Source organism: Hemibagrus wyckioides, linkage group LG02, assembly GCF_019097595.1.
Source record: "Hemibagrus wyckioides isolate EC202008001 linkage group LG02, SWU_Hwy_1.0, whole genome shotgun sequence".
NCBI classification, from domain to species: domain Eukaryota; kingdom Metazoa; phylum Chordata; class Actinopteri; order Siluriformes; family Bagridae; genus Hemibagrus; species Hemibagrus wyckioides.
Window position 1 is genome coordinate 3909647 of NC_080711.1, and position 17035 is coordinate 3926681.

Here is a 17035-nt window from a genome sequence, read left to right on the forward strand (position 1 = left end):
GAGAACATACCGGTCAGGCACTTGTGAACTGACCGAAAGTGCAATAACTCAGGACTGACACACACTGTTATTATGATTAAAACGAGCTTTCAAGCAAGCACCAGTTCAGAAACGAAGGCATTTTATCCCAGTAAAATTTCTATTTCTCTATACTAGAAAAATCTCTATACTAAAATGAGAGTTGCTTCCAGAGAGCTTCATGAAAGTCCCCTGTCCATCAAAGCTGACCTCTGTGTGCTCTCCTGGGCCCTCTCACCTATCTGTAGGACAGGCATTGCATTGTGGGTTTCTCCGTGTTCCAGACATTTTGGAAAGACACTTTTCCTGTGTTTAAAATGTCTTATAAAGTTAATGCACTTTATCATATTTTACCCACTCTAGTGTTCCGGAGTATTCCCAAACACGTGAGAGCAGATCCGGGAGCTTTTCCAATGACATGGCCTGTTCATGTTCCTCAGAACCGAGACGAAATAAAGATCTTACACTTGATCCAAGGAAACATCTACACTAAACTAAACCCAGTGGTTCATTTGAGAAAGTCATCATGTTCCTCAAATCAACAGGATTATTGTACAGTGTATGATTATGGAGTATCGTTTATACCCAGACGAAAGAGTCGATACATGTGTGTGTTCCATAACATGACAGATTTTATTGTAGGAATGAGTGAATAAATTAAATTAAATTAAATTAAATTAGGAAGAGGGTCACGAAAAATGTAAACAGGCATTAACTAGCAGCAAATCCACACAGAACAGCGGGATAATGCAACGGGGTCTGACAGAGAGCCACAATATGTTTCCACACACACACACACACACACACATTCAGACACAGAGTTACTTCATCAGAGGATTAAGACAAACTCTTTGGGCATGAGGAAAAGCTGTAGAAGTCGGAGCAGTGTGAGGTCAGGAAGAGCTTTTACCCCATCATGGTCATCTACACCTGTAATGCAGCATAATGTCATGTACACGTACACACACACACACACACACACACACGCAAGCACACACACACACACAGCCCTTGGAAGAGCACGACTGCAAGCGTCTGATCTGTGAAGATGCTCTCCTTGCTATAGTTGGTCTCTGTATCTTTAATGGCATTACTGAATATACAACAGTGTATTTTACACACACACACACACACACACACACACACAAAAGGAAAAATAAAGAAGCTGGATACTCTCTTCAGTCTCTCCTGACAGATGGATGGTGTAAAGAGTATATTTGAGGTCTACAGTTTCAGGAATGTTCCACTAACATACATGTATCTAAAGCGAGTCTTCGGTCGTCTCCTCAGCAGTGCTAGTCTTCGGTCTTCCCATTGGAGGACTGAGGAATGGGCGTGGTCAACAGGTTGACCGGTGCCTGGGATCGGTTAACCCCGAGACTCTAAAGATCTGTGAATGAGGAAGGAAAAGCAGGAGAGATATTTGTGTTAATGTTATAAAGGAATCTTATGGAATTTTTTTCCAGTCTCTCATAATCGGAATAACAGAGTGGGAAAAGGTGTGGGATTCAGTCGAGAGAGAAACGCGCTCACGAGTGGCTGGTGTGTTGCTGGCGTCGCCGGGCGCTGCGCAGCTTCTCGAAGCGAGCCTCCATCTCCTCCAGGACTTTCGGGGTGTAGCGCACCACCAGCTTGACAGAACCCTGCGCCGCCTTCAGCAGCTCCACGGCCTTCTCATGGTGCTCACCTTCTACGTTCTGCACACACACACACACACACACACACATAGAAAGGAGAAGACTGTAAGAACGGTACACGGAGGATGTCTTGCACACGTTATTTACGTTGCTCTTCCCTCCTTACCACTCCATTGACAGAAAGCAGCTGGTCTCCCCTCTTCAATCCGCCCTGTCGGTCGGCCACGCCCCCTGGAATCACCCTGGAGATGTAGATGGGTGAGTTCTGCTCCTTTCCCCCCATGATGTTGAAGCCCAGCCCTTCCTCCGTCTTAGGAAGCTCAACGACGCGTGGGTGGGCGTGGCCTTCGCTCGCAGCAAAGGCGGCGACGGTCGCCTAGCAGTGAGACGGAGGACAAAACGAGAGAATAAGAGATAACTAACTGTGTGAACTGATCAGGGGATATTTTGATATAATATTTTAGCATTTAGACTCTGAATAGAGATATAAAGTGTATTACTTTAGCTGTGGCCTGAGCTCGCACCTCGGGTCCTCCTACGATATCCAGTGTGTCATAGAGCTGTTCATACACCTGACGGAGAGAGAGAGAGAGAGAGAGAGAGAGAGAGAGGAAGTGAGTGAGAGAGACAGAAAGAGAAAAAGAGTGAGAAAGACAGACAGACAGAGAGCGAGATAAAGGGAGAGAAAGAAAGAAGGAGTGAGAGAAAGAGATGGACAAAGCGAGAGAGAGAGAGAGAGAGAGAGAGAGAGAGAGAAAGAGAGGGACAGAGAAAGAGAGAAATATCTAACTCTAACGCTCTAACTCTGATGCATGATGCCATCATATTTAATCAGTTGAGGAAACAACGAGACACTGGAGGGAGGGATGGATGGAGGGAGAGAGGGATGAAGGGAAGGATGTAGGGATGGATTAAAAGAGAAATGGATCGAAGAAAGGATGGGGGTGGAGGGAGAAATGGATGGAGGGAGAAATAGAGGGAGGGAAGCATGGAGAGATGGATGGATGGAGAAGTGGATCGAAGAAAGGATGGAGGGAGGGAGGAAGGGAGGGAGGGATGGAAGGTGAAAGTGAGGGGTGGATGCAGGGGGGAGGGGGTGTAATGGAGTGAGGGATGGAGGGAAGAAGGAATGGATTGAAGGGGGGAGGGTGGAAGAAATGAAGAGAGGAATAGGGAGAAAGATAGATGGATGGATGGATGGATGGATGGTTGGGAGGTAGAGATGAGGTGATGTAGGGAGGTGCTACACTCAGTAACCTGAGGATGTTAGCTGGTGGGTGGGAACTGATTGTTTCTGGAAACTGCTCTTTTCTTCTATAAACTAAACCCCACAGAGTGGCTGATGCTGAGCTAGTCCAGAAAAGGGAAATAAACCTCTCTCCTGCCCACACGCTGCTTACTATCCGTCACCAGCTAATGAGACGTCCAGCGCTGGGGAGAGGAAATGACACACAGCACACTGGAGGAGAAACAGCTTTTATTTACACATGACTGAAGCACCTGCTCCAAACATCTGCTATCAAAATACGCTCCTGGTTTTCGAACACAGAACCATGAGCCATGATCCAAGACCTCCTCACCAGCCATCATGCAGGGTTTATTACTGCACAGAAAAAATGATGAAGCCTTGTAAAGGAGACTCACTGGAAGCATACCTCACTGATGTCTTATTGTTTTAGCATCTAGCTCTGTTTTAGCTAACTATAGGAAGAAGAATTCCCTTAAAAATGTGTTTTCCTTTGTTTTGACCTGTTAGGAATACACCTACTGTTGGAAAATCAATGCTATGAGATCAAACTTCATCCTGAACGTCTGCTAGCTTAGTAAAACCATGCAGCACTTACAGGCCACGCCTCTGACGCAGCGTAAATGCTCTTGCTTTAGAGATGGATATGACCTTAAAGCTACACCAGAATCATCTATCTGAAATCAGAAATCAGAAGCAGAAGCAGCGGCTCACCTCTCGGATGGCGGCGCAGAATTTGCTCTGGAGCACCCTCTGCAGCGCCTGCAGCTTGGGGGGAGGAAGCTCGCCGCTCCTCTGCAGCCGGTCCAGCAACTCAATTACCCTGCATACATCTGTGGCCATCACCAGAGGACAAGACAAGACAAAGGAAGACCTCAGCACCAGTGTGTAAAGACAGATATCTATCTCGAGCTCTCCGGATGTTTTTCCTTGTCAGTGTGGCGTCTGGTTTGTTTCTATAAGCGACATCCAGATTTCTTTGGGTCAAAATTCAACCCAAATTTGTCAAACATCTCATCTTCAGGCGATCCCACTCCCGGTTGCCATAGCGATAACATTTGCTTGCTGCTAACGTGAAACATCCTACAGGGAAAATTTTGGTGGTTAAAAAATTCCTCAGTGTTTATTGGCATGACGTCATAAAGTCGGTTCCGCCGTCACGCTCATTAGGAGGCGCTGTACGATGTACGAACGTAGCATAAGCCCAGAACTCTTACAGGGTGAACTATTTTCTAAATGGCTTGACCATATACCAAGACATCTTGCTAGTTGATTTGTACAGAAACACAAGACAAAAAGGAGTCGCGGTACGATGTATGCACGTAGCATAAGCCCACCATCCTCAAGGTTTGAGATGCTTTTCAGTTCAACGTGGATGTAAAGAGTGGTCATTTGCCTTCCCATTCCCTTCCTGTGTAATTTCTGTTTGTTAGTTTTTCCCCACCATGTTGTAAGTGGAAACGCAACCATCAATCATGCTACACTTTTAATAGTCATGCCACAGTATTAACGGGAACCTTAACCGAGTTGCATTGGTTTAATCGCAGCACTGCTGCCACCTGATTGGATGTTTGGATTAGATTGTTTGCATGAACAGGTGTACAGTTGTGTGTGTGTGTGTGTGTGTGTGTGTGTGTGTGTGTGTGTGCTCTCGTGTCCTTAAGGAGCTCATAAGCAGGGTGCAAAAATGTCTTAAGCTTAATTAATATTAAATTGATATGCACAACAATATAATAGTACGGTAACCATGGTAACGTAGGCGCATGACGCATGACTATAAGTATGAGCATGCTTGCTTGTCCTGGTGCTGAGGATTAAACCTTGATTTTATTTATTTATTTATTTATTTATTCAAAAGGAAAGGAAAGCTAATTGCAAGATGATATCAGTATTTATTCTGTTCTTATCATGGGATTAAGCATCATTGTTTTGTTTTGCTTTTTTCTCTTTCTTTATAGAAAATATATTAACATTCTTATAGTTAAGAGCTTAAAATGCGTGTTTTTTCTTGCTACCTCTCTCCAGGCACAGCGGTTCCGCCATGTCCGCGTCCTTCCCCGGATGATAATACGATGACATCATTAGTGGAGCAGTGGATCTCCGTGTCTCGCGCTGCGGCGTAAACCGTTTGTTTTGTTGTTGTTGCTTGTATCTGCTCTGTAATTTGTGTGATCACGTCTAGTTTAAAATCCGTTTCCCAACCCACATTTCGCTCCTAATCCCACCATCACCGGTTTCACAAAGAAATAAATAAATAATAAAAAAGGATAGAGAAACGATCTGGTGCGTCGAAGCGTCGCGTGCGCGCGCACCAGATCGCGTCACCGACGACGCAGCTTCTAAAGCCGAGGCAAAGCTGTAACGTGATTGGCTGCACGAGCTTATGGCGTCATTCGACAGGATTATTTTTCGGGGGAAAATATAAACAAACACATCCACAGTGTAACCCATTCAGGATGTTTATACGGAGGATGTCGGTGATTATTTGCTGATCGGTTGGTGCTGATGTTTATTTTCTGCGAGATGTTACAGGTTACAGGTGACGTCACTGGGCTAGCAGTTAGCGTGATGCGTCATGCTCGGGTGTCATTGTTCCGCAAAAAAAAAATAAAGGTCCCAAAAAAATAAGTTCACACGTGAAATCCAGTGTGAAACAGAGGGACAGACGTTATAGCAAACCTGATGCAATGTAACTATAGACCCTTTTTCTGTTTGTGACGTATTTTGTGGGTGGAGCTTAGGTGGAGGCAGAAAGATTTCCCTGACCGCGTTACAAGTTTTGTTAGTTTGTTGTTAAACAATGACTGGTCATTGATCTGACTATGTTAGGTCACTCACTGTCCAGGATCGCGAATGTTATTTGAAAATTTACTTTAACGGACCGAACCAGATCGGCCGACCCGCACACTCTCACTCACCGGATGGACGATGTGACAGGATGACCGCCGGGTTGAGTGACCTGACATCTAACGGAAAAACTGAGCATGTATAGTAAAAAGGGACGGTGGTGGCTGAAGTGGTTAAGGCTCTGGGTCGTTAACCAGATCAGGGGTTCAAGCCCCAGCACTGCTAAGTTGCCACTGTTGGGCCCTTGAGCAAGGCCCTTAACCCTCTCTGCTCCAGGGGTGCTGTATCATGGCTGACCCTGCAAATCTGACCCCAACCTCCATGGATGGGATATGTGCAGAAGGAATTTCACTGTGCTGTAATGTATATGTCAAATAAAGGCTATTTCATTTCTTCTAAAGGCGTATGAATCTGGTAGCTAAATCAAATGCTAAAAAGTTAGCCTTACATGAGAAACCATTTAACTTATTCTTCAGTTTCTGACGAGGTGACCTGTAACCAAACCAACAAAAAACAAGTTTCTTTAACTTTATCTGATATGAAGTGTGCGCTGCAAACGCGAGAGGATAGTTTCTGTCCAGTCTGCTCGTTTTATTGCCTTTAACCACAGCTGTGGTCAGTTTATTTTGTCTGGCAGCAGGTATGCAATAAAACTTCAAATTGGAGTCTGTACTCCGTCGATTCGGTCACACAAGATGACATTTGCGTTCCTTGTGTAGCCGACTCTGTACTGGTTTGTATCAGCCGCCTCCAGTTTGCCCTTTGTTTTGCCTCCAGCTAGCGTCGTGATGTCGCCACAAAAAGGGTCTATCCATATAGCAGAAATGTGTGCGTTTTCGGCTAGTTAGCAATCTATGACAATGAGCAAGATGGCGGTAATGTCAGTATCAGGTTTAGTTAAAGCTTTAGAAGGTGACCCTGTTCGAGTGGAGTGTATAGACGGGGTGTTGAGAGTGTGCACTGATACAAACCTGCGATTTGCCTTGAAGCCGGAACTTTCAGCTCTGCAGCTTTAGTTCATTCTGACCAATCAGACCAATTTTCATAAAAATTGCATGACGTCACCTTGCTAGTTGATTTATACACGTAACACAAGACAAAAGTTTTAATTAAAAAAAGCGCATTTATTAAAGAGAAGCAATACACAAAAACAGAACCCCAAAACAAATGTCACTAGAAGAGGTGGCTCACAAAGCATCCATACTCTTTTCTTTCTTTTTCTTCAAAACAAATAAGACTAATTACAAAATAAGAGCAACCTGTTGTGAACCTATGGCAACGTATTCTCAGGTAAAAGCACAAATTTGTCTCCCTCCTTTGTTTTTTTGTTCCTCCCCTCCATTGCTTCTGATCCACAAAGTGGAACGTCGAGACACGGCTGTACATGATGAAGCTTTTGAAACCATCTTAAACGCATCTTACCTTGAAAGGACGCTTGGAGCTGATTAATAAAAGAAAAAAAAACAAAAAAACCAAATACATTGGAACTCTGTATGACGATCCCTGTAATCAAATAACTGAGTTGTTACAAAAATACAGCACAACCACCGACGGGTTAAACTAATACAGGAGTCTTTCAGCACACCATTTTTAGTTAATCCTTGCCGAAACTATTTGGTGGGAGGGGAAAAAATAATAATAATAAATCACAGTTCAGCTGTTCCTATTTCAGCCCAGAGGACACGGCTCATGGTGGACAGATCATGCTCTGATGAAGCTGATTGAATAGACACTCATTAACTCCTTACCAGATGTACAGACACGCTCAGAGTATTCATTTTATTTGGATCGGACACATGAGCACCTCGAGTGATTAGTACTCATCACCCTGGGCCTCCATCATCTTGTAGCCGTTCTCATTAGAGGCGTAGCCGTCTCCAGACTGCATGGAGTCCTGGTCCATCATCGTGGCGTTCATCCCATCCTGTGAACCTTCCTCCATCTGTGGCGGAAGAGAGCCATCTCTTTCTTCTCCGTTCCCCAAGCCTTCGTTCTCGCCCATGGGTGGAAGTAGAGAGCCGTGTCGATCCTCTCTACGCTCGCGATCGCCCCTGTCCCGCTTATGCTCGCGATCGCCCCTGTCCCGGTCTCTGTCCCTCCTCCTTTCTCTGTCCCTGTCTCTATCTTTATCTCTGTGACTACGCTTCCTGTCCCGATCTCTATCCCTCTCTCTGTCTCTATCTCGTCCTCGCTCTTCTCCCTCCGGTCCTCCCTCCTCTCCTCGACCCTGCTCGCCCATGGCAGACTCGTCCATCCCACGCTCTCCTCCTTCTCCCATCATGCCGTCGGTCAGACCGCCTGCGCCCTCTTCACCTCCCTCTGCGCCCTTCCCTCGCTCCCTATCCCTCCTCCTTTCCCTGCTCCGGCTCCTCCTCTTGCGATCTCTGTCCCGCTCGCGCTCTCTGCTTCTTTCACGTGGTTTGGCTTCTCCTTCTCCTCTCTCCCTCTCTCTTTCCCTTTCCCTGCGCCGACCTCCGGTCTCCTCCACGACTGGCACTGCTGCCCTTTCACGCTCACGTGACCGCGTACGTCTTCGCCTTTCCCGTGAGCGTGATCGCCGACGCTCGCCGCGCTCCTTTTCTCGCTCGCGTTCCCGGCTCCGTTCGCGCCGTTCTCCGCGATCACGATCCCGATCACTGCAATGACAGAGCAAAAAAAAAAAATACATAAATAAAAATGAGAAGCATTCAAAATTAAGTTTCTCTAGCAGACATATCCATCATGATCTAGCACCATCACTTCTACGTTGATGCATAACATCAAGGTGCTTGTCTTTAAATAGGCTATAAAAACACACACACACCTTCCAATAGGTCGGTCATCATAGCGGGAGGTGTCGTCTCTACCAGAATGTTTGATGTTAACATCTGCCCCACCTCTCCTAGTACCACCCAGACCTCCACCTAGAAACCAAAGCAAACACCAGTTAGGTCAAATCTTTGACTGTGTAATTTTATCAAGAGAGGTTGTTTTCCCTTACCCAGCCGGCGAGGGTGCCATCCCTTCACGGTGCGACCTCTCTCTACGTCAACCAGAACTCTGCGGCCATCGATCTTTTTACCGTCCGCGTGCTTGTAGGCCGCTACAGAGAAAGAACGTGCGACAGGCAGATGGAGGAAGGGTGGGAAGGATGGAGAGAGGTAGGGGGAAAGAGAGAGAGAGAGTGAGGGGAAAGAGAGAGGGAGAGAGAATATGAGAACGAACGAACGTACGCTGCAGTATTACTTTGTGATCGCTTACCTGGAGGGTTTGAAGCCTGTGTACATTCATACAGGCATTACAACAGCACAGTCTTACCTCAGGGTGCAAAATGACTAATAACCTACAGCACTGCGTGGTTCTATGCATTTTGTTCCTCGCTCTCTTGAGTAAGGAGTCAAACATTTCCAGCTTGACAAGACCACAATAGCCATTTATATCTTGGTATTGGTTTAAAAGTACAGAATAGTGTTTTAGTTTGAACTCCAGATCCAGCCACAGGCTTGGAGCAGAACCCTTACCGCAATAGATATATAAATGTGTGGATTTCCGGTACAAATCCTCAGACAACACAATTGGAGCTCCAGCATGTGTAAAGACCAGACACACAACTTTGAATTATAAAAATAAAGATTTTAGCCTGATTGCCTTGATATCGTGTGATGAAAACAGCATCAGGCCTTTTCAGAATTCGGAGCTTGGGATAAAACCTCCACAGAAGCTTAAATAATAAATCTTCTCACTTTATACCCAAGTGACTATTAAAGATCACATCCATTTAAATTAGGACATTATACAAACCGAGCATTCCTTGTAGCCTTGTATCTCAATTTTCTCAGACTCTTAAATATTAGTAGCAGATCAATGTGTGTTTCACACTCACCAGTTCTCACACACACACTGTAAGGGCATTATTATTATTATTATTAAGGAAGTAACCACACCCTCACATTAAGACACATGGGCACGAGACAAAAGAGCACCCATAAAAACACAGTTGACGGTTTCTTGCCTCCACCCCCACCCCACCCAGTTAATCTACATCCATTAGAAAAGTATATACTAGTTTTACTAAGAATAAAAATCAAAACAATGGGCAACATCCATGTCCATCTTCTCCCCTTGGTAGAATTTATTATAACTTGCCCCCCCCAAATATCTGGGCTAGTGAGTAAGTAATCCCCCTCCATCTTACCACATTACCTGCAATTGTTCCCTTACCATAATACCTGGCCAAGGCTGGAACCCATCGGTGGTGTAGCCTGGTGATTCCAGGTGCTGAGCCAAAAGGGAGGCGATAGATTTCAAAATAAGCGGCAAAAAAATAGGCTCGATTTAAAAAAAAAAAAAAAAAACTGGCATCCATTCCTTTGGACAGATGGACTGGACGAGGTCCGCACAGCTACTCTGGTCTGCACTGTCGATGATGGCCATCCCAGTGGAACCGGATACAAAAACCAGGCTATCTGATCTAATCAGAGGGCCTTACCACCAACCCTCTGTGCTTACTCAACTAGAGGGCTTTAGCATGAACCCCCAATAAAGTTACCCTAACCTCAAACATCTCTCCACTAGAGGGCCTTACCAGCAACCCTCCACTCAACCACTATCAGAGGGCCTTACCCAAAACCCTCTCTAGTCAATAACGCTAGAGGGCCTTACCCAAAACCCTCAGTCTTCTATCAAATCAGGTCTCATATCAGTGCTCAGAGGGCCTTACCAACAACCCTCTCTTCTCCTAAATGGCCTTACTAAACATCTTGCTCTTCAGCCAAATTGGGACATAAGGGGTGGACAAAACCTTAACCTGGGCGCCTTAGAAGCTAGCAGGTTTATAACCTTCACAGTTGCATATTAACCTTGTTATGAGAATGCGCCTTAAGTCATTGCGATACACTTTTAAGCTATAACTACAGTGCATGTACACCACCGGTTGAGGTCTACGGCCAAGACCTGGTCGAATAGAACGGTTTTATAAGCGTGAACATATGACAAGTGAGCTTTTAAGAATCAGAAACTTACAGGAGATAGAGTTAAACGAGGCCCAGGCTACAATGACCTTCATGTGCACCACAAATTCGCAGCCGAATTGTTGCCCCGAGGAGTTCTCTACACGTTACTGATGGTTTAATAAACGTCTAAACGGTTAACAAATTGAAGCCAACGCCTTTATGATTTGTCCACCCCGTCTATAGACTCTGCAGGATAATTAGGTCTAAATCATTTAAACGCCTGTTGAAGTCTAACTATAGGCTACGTTACATTAATTTCTGACATAATAAGGCACAGAGAAAGAAATATACAAGAGAAATAAACAGGCTAGACATTAAAAAAAAAAAAGACTTGGGGAAGAATTTATTCTCTATAAGAGAATCGTGGTTTCTCCATGATTTACTTTTGGGCAGTGAGGCTGTTATGGGTCAAATCTAAATTGTAAAATCTGTATGCTTTCAGTGTGCAATTCTGTATGTTTTTAGATCAGTAACTAAGTCCTAATCTAACTTGATCCGATTTACTGGACTTCTGGTTTGTCAGATAGCAGAGTGCCTTTGATGAACCTGCACCATTAAAGCCATCTACAATCACGGGATATACTCTGTAAGATTTAGATGGGTCAGGGTAATAGAAGGCAGATAAATACACCATACGGTGCCACAGGGAGTTTTCTCCTAATACTCTTTTAGTCCTAACAAAATGGCATATCGCATACCAAGGTTTCTCCTCGGCCGTAGGTTCTAATACCTGCCACTTGTTTTGGAGGGGGTAAAAGAAATCCCATGTAAATTTTGCAGAGTACAACCTGAGCCTTAACAGAGAGGTTGACCCCAGACACCTGCTCCCTAAACCTACCAACAAGGAACGTTCAGGGACCAAAAAGTAACCTCAAGAGTGTTGGGAAGGGAAAAATAAATAAAATTCGCGTCTGGGTAATTTGGTCCGATGAACGTTTGCCTCGTCACAAGCCTAGAAGTAGATGAGGGTGTAAAGAAATCTTACCCATCATACAAACCCATCATACCAACCATATACTGAGCTGTGGTAGTAGGGTGTAGATGTATCAAAACCATCATCATGATCTGCAAGCCAGCTCTGGCCAATAGCCATCAGAGATAGGCGGCTGCAGTAGCAACGAGAACAACACACAATTAATACACGGCATGGACTTGCGCTTGCAACACTTCAACTCAGCAACAGACTCGAACCTGAGCTAAGGTATACAAAAGCCTTCAAGGTTTTGTTGAACAGACAGACAGGTGTGCGGGTTTTAAAGATAGAGAGTCACCTTGGCGCTAAAGAAGGCTCGGCCTTTAGCTTACCATCGCCGCTCCGACTGGAACACATACACACACACTCTCCTGTGTGTCTCATTTCCTAAACATTAGAGATGCCGTAGAGCGGCGACATTCATCAGAATGCATGTGTAGTGGACTAATGCAACGTGTATACCCCACACCCCAAAAAATAAATAAATAAATAAATAAAAATGAACCCCGCCCTCCCTACAGCCCACCCGCTCGCTTCGACACTCACACCAGGAACAACACAACGTTCTGCACGTGAGAACACACTGACGTGCACACACAAAAAAAAAAAAAAAAAAAACATGGACACAGACACAGGGTCATTAACCAAACACGACATTTCCAAAGCCCACATTATCGTTGTGGATATCGGAGAGAGACGTTCACGTCTATTAACTATCAATCAGAGCTTTATCCAAGTGGGCGGAGATGATACGGAGCAGAGAAATGTCCGTTTAGGTGAAGAAACCTAAACACTGAGCCTAGAGAAGATATTCAGGAAGGAGAGTCCTACTCACAGTGCATGTCTCGCTCGTGTTCGTACTCGATGAAAGCGTAGCCTCGTGGCTTTCCGGTCCTCTTGTTGTACACAATGTAGATCTAAAAATGAACACGACAGCTGTCAGAAGATTCTGGCAAACATTCTGGCAAACTCATGGTCACTTCATGTAGGACGATCTTTCTGTATACATGTTAATGACTCACTATTGGAGAACGATCGACAAGCTCAGCGCACAAATAATCAAATCTTCTGCTTACTACAAGCAGCATGGGAAGAGGAGAGACACAAGCTCTGAGCCAAAACATTCACCACAGATTTCATGATTTTAATCGACTAAGATGATAATGACTGGCATGAAGAGTTTGTATTAAATGTGCCTTCGTAGCTAGCCATAAATTATTATTATAGCAAAAATACAGGACTGAGCAGCACACGGGAGATTTCACGCTCCAAATCAATCTGTTTAGTACATTTATGATCCCTCCCATCCTATAGCACAAAAATACACTATATTGCCAAAAGTTTTTGGACATCTGCCTTCACATGCACATGAATGTAACATGGAGTTGGTCCGCCCTTTGCAGCTATAACCGCTTCAACTGAGGTCAGACACTGACGTTGGATGAGAAGATGAGAAGGTCTGGCTCACAGTCTCCACTCTAATTCATCCCAAAGGTGTTCTATGGGGTTGAGGTCAGGACAATCAAGTTCCTCCACACCAAAATCACTCATCCATGTCTTTATGGACCTTACTTTGGTCACTGGTGTGCAGTCATGTTGGAACAGGAAGGTTGTCATCCCCAAACTGTTCCCACAAAGAGCATGAAATTGTCCAAAATGTCTTGATATGCTGAAGCATTAAGAGTTCCTTTCACTGGAACTAAAGGGGCCAAGCCCGACCCCTGAAGTCAATGATTTGGAGGGGTGTCCCAAAACTTTTGGCAATATAGTGTATTCAGCAGTTACTTGTGACAGTAAGACAGTGAGCAGTACAAAAAGCTCAGAGGCTTGGCAGTACCTTTATAGTAATAAAGCCAGTTGTGTGTTTTTATAAGGATTTGGGAAATTTCATGTATTTAAGTAAAAGCCTGAACGCATCAAAGCTTGGGTTTCAGTGAAGCAGCAGAGATGCATGAATCACATCATACCCAGCATCACTCAGGAAAACAAGTGGATTGTGTCGATATTTAAATGCTGACGAAATCTAAATCTTCATTTCTGATAGTAATTAGACGGTGTGTGTGTGTTCGGACAACTCACTCGCTTGATGGGGCCGTAGACCTCAAACTCGCGGCGGAGTTTGGACTCTGTAGTATCGTAATTCTGTGCAAAAACAACAGAAATGTAAACAAAAGGCAGAGACAAAGACGCATTAGATGTTGAAGTAGGATGCAAAAATGAAGGACTTACAATTCGAGCCACGAATAAGGTCTTGAAAGCGTCTCCTTGTGCGTTCGGGTCATTGTGAGGATCCCCTGTTTTAAATTAAAAAAAAAGCGCCAAAATGTGAAAGAACGTTTTGTCGCCATGACAACCGAAGGTTACTAATAGCTAGTGTCTGTAAGCAGTGTTTTTTTTTTTTTTTTTACACTTACACAGCTTCAGTTCGGTTTCTACCACCGCCTGCCTCCTCTCCATCTTCTCCCGCCTCTGTCGTTCAGTTAAGAGTTTAGAGTAAACAATATGGTCTAGAAAACATTACAACCAAAGAGTATCCGAAAATACAGATCTTCTCACCTTTCTTTCCAGTCTCTCCTCTCGCGTTTCAGCTCTGGTTGGTGGCGGCGCATCTCGAGGATCCTATTCATTTAGAAGAAGAGGAAGGAGTCAGTCACGCTAACACTTGTGAGCTTTTATAACACGGTGCATGAGGAACTACTTCAGAGCTAATAAAAATCATTTGGATCTGCAAAGCTTACATGGCTAAAATTATAGCTGCTTTTACTGATGCCAAGAAAAACAATGAAATAATCACTCGTTCAGAACACTTTAAACGATTTCCAGCACATTGTGACAATTTAAATGTAAAAGCAGTTATAACAACCAACAGGAAAGTCAGGATCAGCGCAGCATTTCTCGATCTTCGTCCTAGTTTACTGTTACCAGGTCCATAAAGACATGGATGAGTGAGTTTGGTGTGGAGGAACTGACCTCAACCCCATAGAACACCTTTGGGATGAATTAGAGCAGAGACTGCAAGCCAGACCAAAACTGGGACGTCTGTCTCTCCATGCAATATGGAGTTGTCCTGCCCTTTGCAGCTATAAAAGCTTCAACTCTTCTGGGAAGGCTTTCCACAAGGTTTAGGAGTGCGTTTATGGGAATTTTTTGACCATTCCTCTGTGAGGTCAGGCACTGATGTTGGATGAGAAGGTCTGGCTCGCAGTCTCCGCTCCAATTCATCCCAAAGGTGTTCTATCAGGTTGAAGTCAGGACTCTGTGCAGGCCAGTCAAGTTCCTCCACACCAAACTCCCTCATCCATGTCTTTATGGACCTTGCTTTGTGTGCAGTCATGTTGGAACAGGAAGGGGTCATCCCCAAACTGTTCCCACAAAGTTGTGAGAAAGAAATTATCCAAAATGTCTTGGTATGAAGCTGAAGCATTAAGAGTTCCTTTCACTGGAACTACACACACACACACACCCCCCCCCCCATCATTGTTTCTGTTCCTACGGTGGGGGAATTAAGTTGGGAAATGAAACAAAGCGGCAAATTTACAGAAACGAGAAGCAGTCTTTGTCAGACCATGACTGCAATTTAGAAGCGAGTTTAATCATTCCAGCTTAATGAAAATAAAAATTTAAAAAAGTACTTTAACTTCTATTTTCAGCATACACTTGCTCATTAGGAGGTCACATGACCATTACATTTAAGCAGACCCTGCTCAGACATCTAAAATAAATAAATTAATAAATTAAAAAAACCCAAATCACCACACATCTTAGATATCCCTTTCTTTAAGTTTTGGAACGTCATCTGTATTTTATTCATTTACACTAGTCTAATATCTTTACATTTCAGTTTAGACAACAGACTTCAAGCCTCCTGAAGAGACAAAGAGCAAAACCTGTCAACTCGGACACGACACCCCAATCACCTGGGGTCATTTCCTCTGGTCATTTTTTAATTTTTTTTACACATGCAGGCACACGGTCAACATTCCTGTCCCGGTGTGTACCTGTGCAACGTACCTCAAAGTGCTTGATGAACGGAGCGATGCCGGAGTACGGCTGGTTGTGATGCTTTTCATGTGGAAGTTTCTCCAACTGCGGCAGGAACGGAATCGGATCCCGCGGCGCAAACAGGGCCAGCAGGTTCGGGGGCAGAAACTGAGTCATTGTTTACCTACGAAAGAAAGAGAAAGACAACATTTAACACCATGGATTCAGATCCCCCCCCCACTTTTTCTAAACCTCTATTCACGACAGCAGTTATAACTAAGACCATAAAGATGTTTAAACTTAAAAAAATTACTGGATTTCTTTCTCTTAAGCCCTTATTAATAAAGTTATAAATATTTATTATATTTTCCCAAGAATATTTTCTGAACCCTGATCATTTCAATAAATAATTAAATGAATAAGTGCGTGTGAACTGACTGTAGTTAATATCTTGCAATAAGGATAGCATTAGCACGCTAGTTCGCCAACGCACCAACATGGAGCGACCGGGCTAGCCGTGCTAATTAGCATTAGCATTGTTCAAACTCGAGACATTTTAGCTACAGAAACCAAAAAATAACGTTTAGACGTTACTGCTGCAAATGCAAAGCAGCTTTAAAGCTTGCCCAGATACTACTAGTTTTCTTTTAAATGCGTAAAAATAGAAAATAATCAGTGCGCGAGCCTAACCGAGTCAGCTAGCTAAGGCTAAGCTAACAATTTCACCCCCCCCCCATTAGCTCGCGAGCCAACATGGCCTTCTTCATCGCCCCTTAAATTACCTCAGCTCTGCATTCAACGGCAACGGGAATCTCCGAGCTCGACGAGAAAGATCTCACTAGTTTGCAGAAGAGCCCAAGAACGATTTTAATGAGTCGGTTCCGCCGTGATTAGTGACTGAATTGTCTCTCCCCGGCGCTCGCTTTCTTCTTCTCCTAGGTGCAGCACACACTCTCTCTCTCTCTCTCTCTCTTAAAATGGCGCGGTGCCGTAAAATTGCGCAACTGTTGAACCGCCCTAAGACGTCAGCGCGACAATGGGTCGCGCTTTGTGGCACGGCAGTGAGTGGCTCAACAGGCGCTTTAAAGTCGAGTCCCCTCCGAGATAGAGAGTCGTAATTACGAGTGGGAAAGTCGGGATTTCGGTTATTTTTCAGCGATGTGTTTTGTTTATGCAGAAAGTTATTGGAAGAGAGAAATGGTTTTATTACGGAATAATATGTAATGATAAAGTTAATAGTGACTTCATATTTCATCCGACTCACATAATGTCGTAATTACGACTTCTCAACTCGTAAACAGACACTTCCCAGAAGCACTCGATGATAATAATAACAACAGAA

The 17035-nt window shown here is 44.3% G+C and overlaps 2 protein-coding genes across 2 annotated transcripts; both read right to left on the minus strand.

Annotated features, from left to right (window-relative positions):
• Positions 1-628: 628 nt before the first annotated feature.
• On the minus strand, positions 629-5221 carry lin7b (lin-7 homolog B (C. elegans)). The gene is made up of 6 exons (XM_058418704.1): positions 4917-5221; positions 3616-3734; positions 2156-2227; positions 1822-2031; positions 1552-1715; positions 629-1408 (listed from the first exon to the last, which is right to left on the minus strand). The coding sequence occupies exons 1-6, from the start codon at positions 4981-4983 to the stop codon at positions 1387-1389; spliced, it is 654 nt and encodes a 217-aa protein (XP_058274687.1). The 5' UTR covers positions 4984-5221; the 3' UTR covers positions 629-1386.
• Positions 5222-6851: 1630 nt separating this feature from the next.
• On the minus strand, positions 6852-16681 carry snrnp70 (small nuclear ribonucleoprotein 70 (U1)). Its single transcript, XM_058418616.1, has 10 exons — positions 16476-16681; positions 15724-15877; positions 14269-14331; positions 14127-14181; positions 13942-14006; positions 13792-13854; positions 12548-12629; positions 8729-8830; positions 8552-8651; positions 6852-8384 (listed from the first exon to the last, which is right to left on the minus strand). Exons 2-10 carry the CDS (start codon positions 15868-15870, stop codon positions 7562-7564), a joined length of 1500 nt encoding a protein of 499 aa, XP_058274599.1. The 5' UTR covers positions 15871-15877; positions 16476-16681; the 3' UTR covers positions 6852-7561.
• Between the last annotated feature and the right edge of the window lie 354 nt (positions 16682-17035).

Excerpts from the sequence above, each read along its gene's own strand:
- snrnp70 (XM_058418616.1), bottom strand. The coding sequence starts at position 15,870 with ATGACTCAGTTTCTGCCCCCGAACCTGCTGGCCCTGTTTGCGCCGCGG. Across the intron at positions 13,855-13,941 it reads CCTTATTCGTGGCTCGAATT|AATTACGATACTACAGAGTC; the intron begins GTAAGTCCTTCA and ends GTTTTTGCACAG. Across the intron at positions 12,630-13,791 it reads TCTACGGCCCCATCAAGCGA|ATCTACATTGTGTACAACAA; the intron begins GTGAGTTGTCCG and ends GTTCATTTTTAG.
- lin7b (XM_058418704.1), bottom strand. The coding sequence starts at position 4,983 with ATGATGTCATCGTATTATCATCCGGGGAAGGACGCGGACATGGCGGAA. Across the intron at positions 2,032-2,155 it reads GAGCTCAGGCCACAGCTAAA|GCGACCGTCGCCGCCTTTGC; the intron begins GTAATACACTTT and ends TCTCACTGCTAG. Across the intron at positions 1,716-1,821 it reads TGCTTTCTGTCAATGGAGTG|AACGTAGAAGGTGAGCACCA; the intron begins GTAAGGAGGGAA and ends GTGTGTGTGCAG.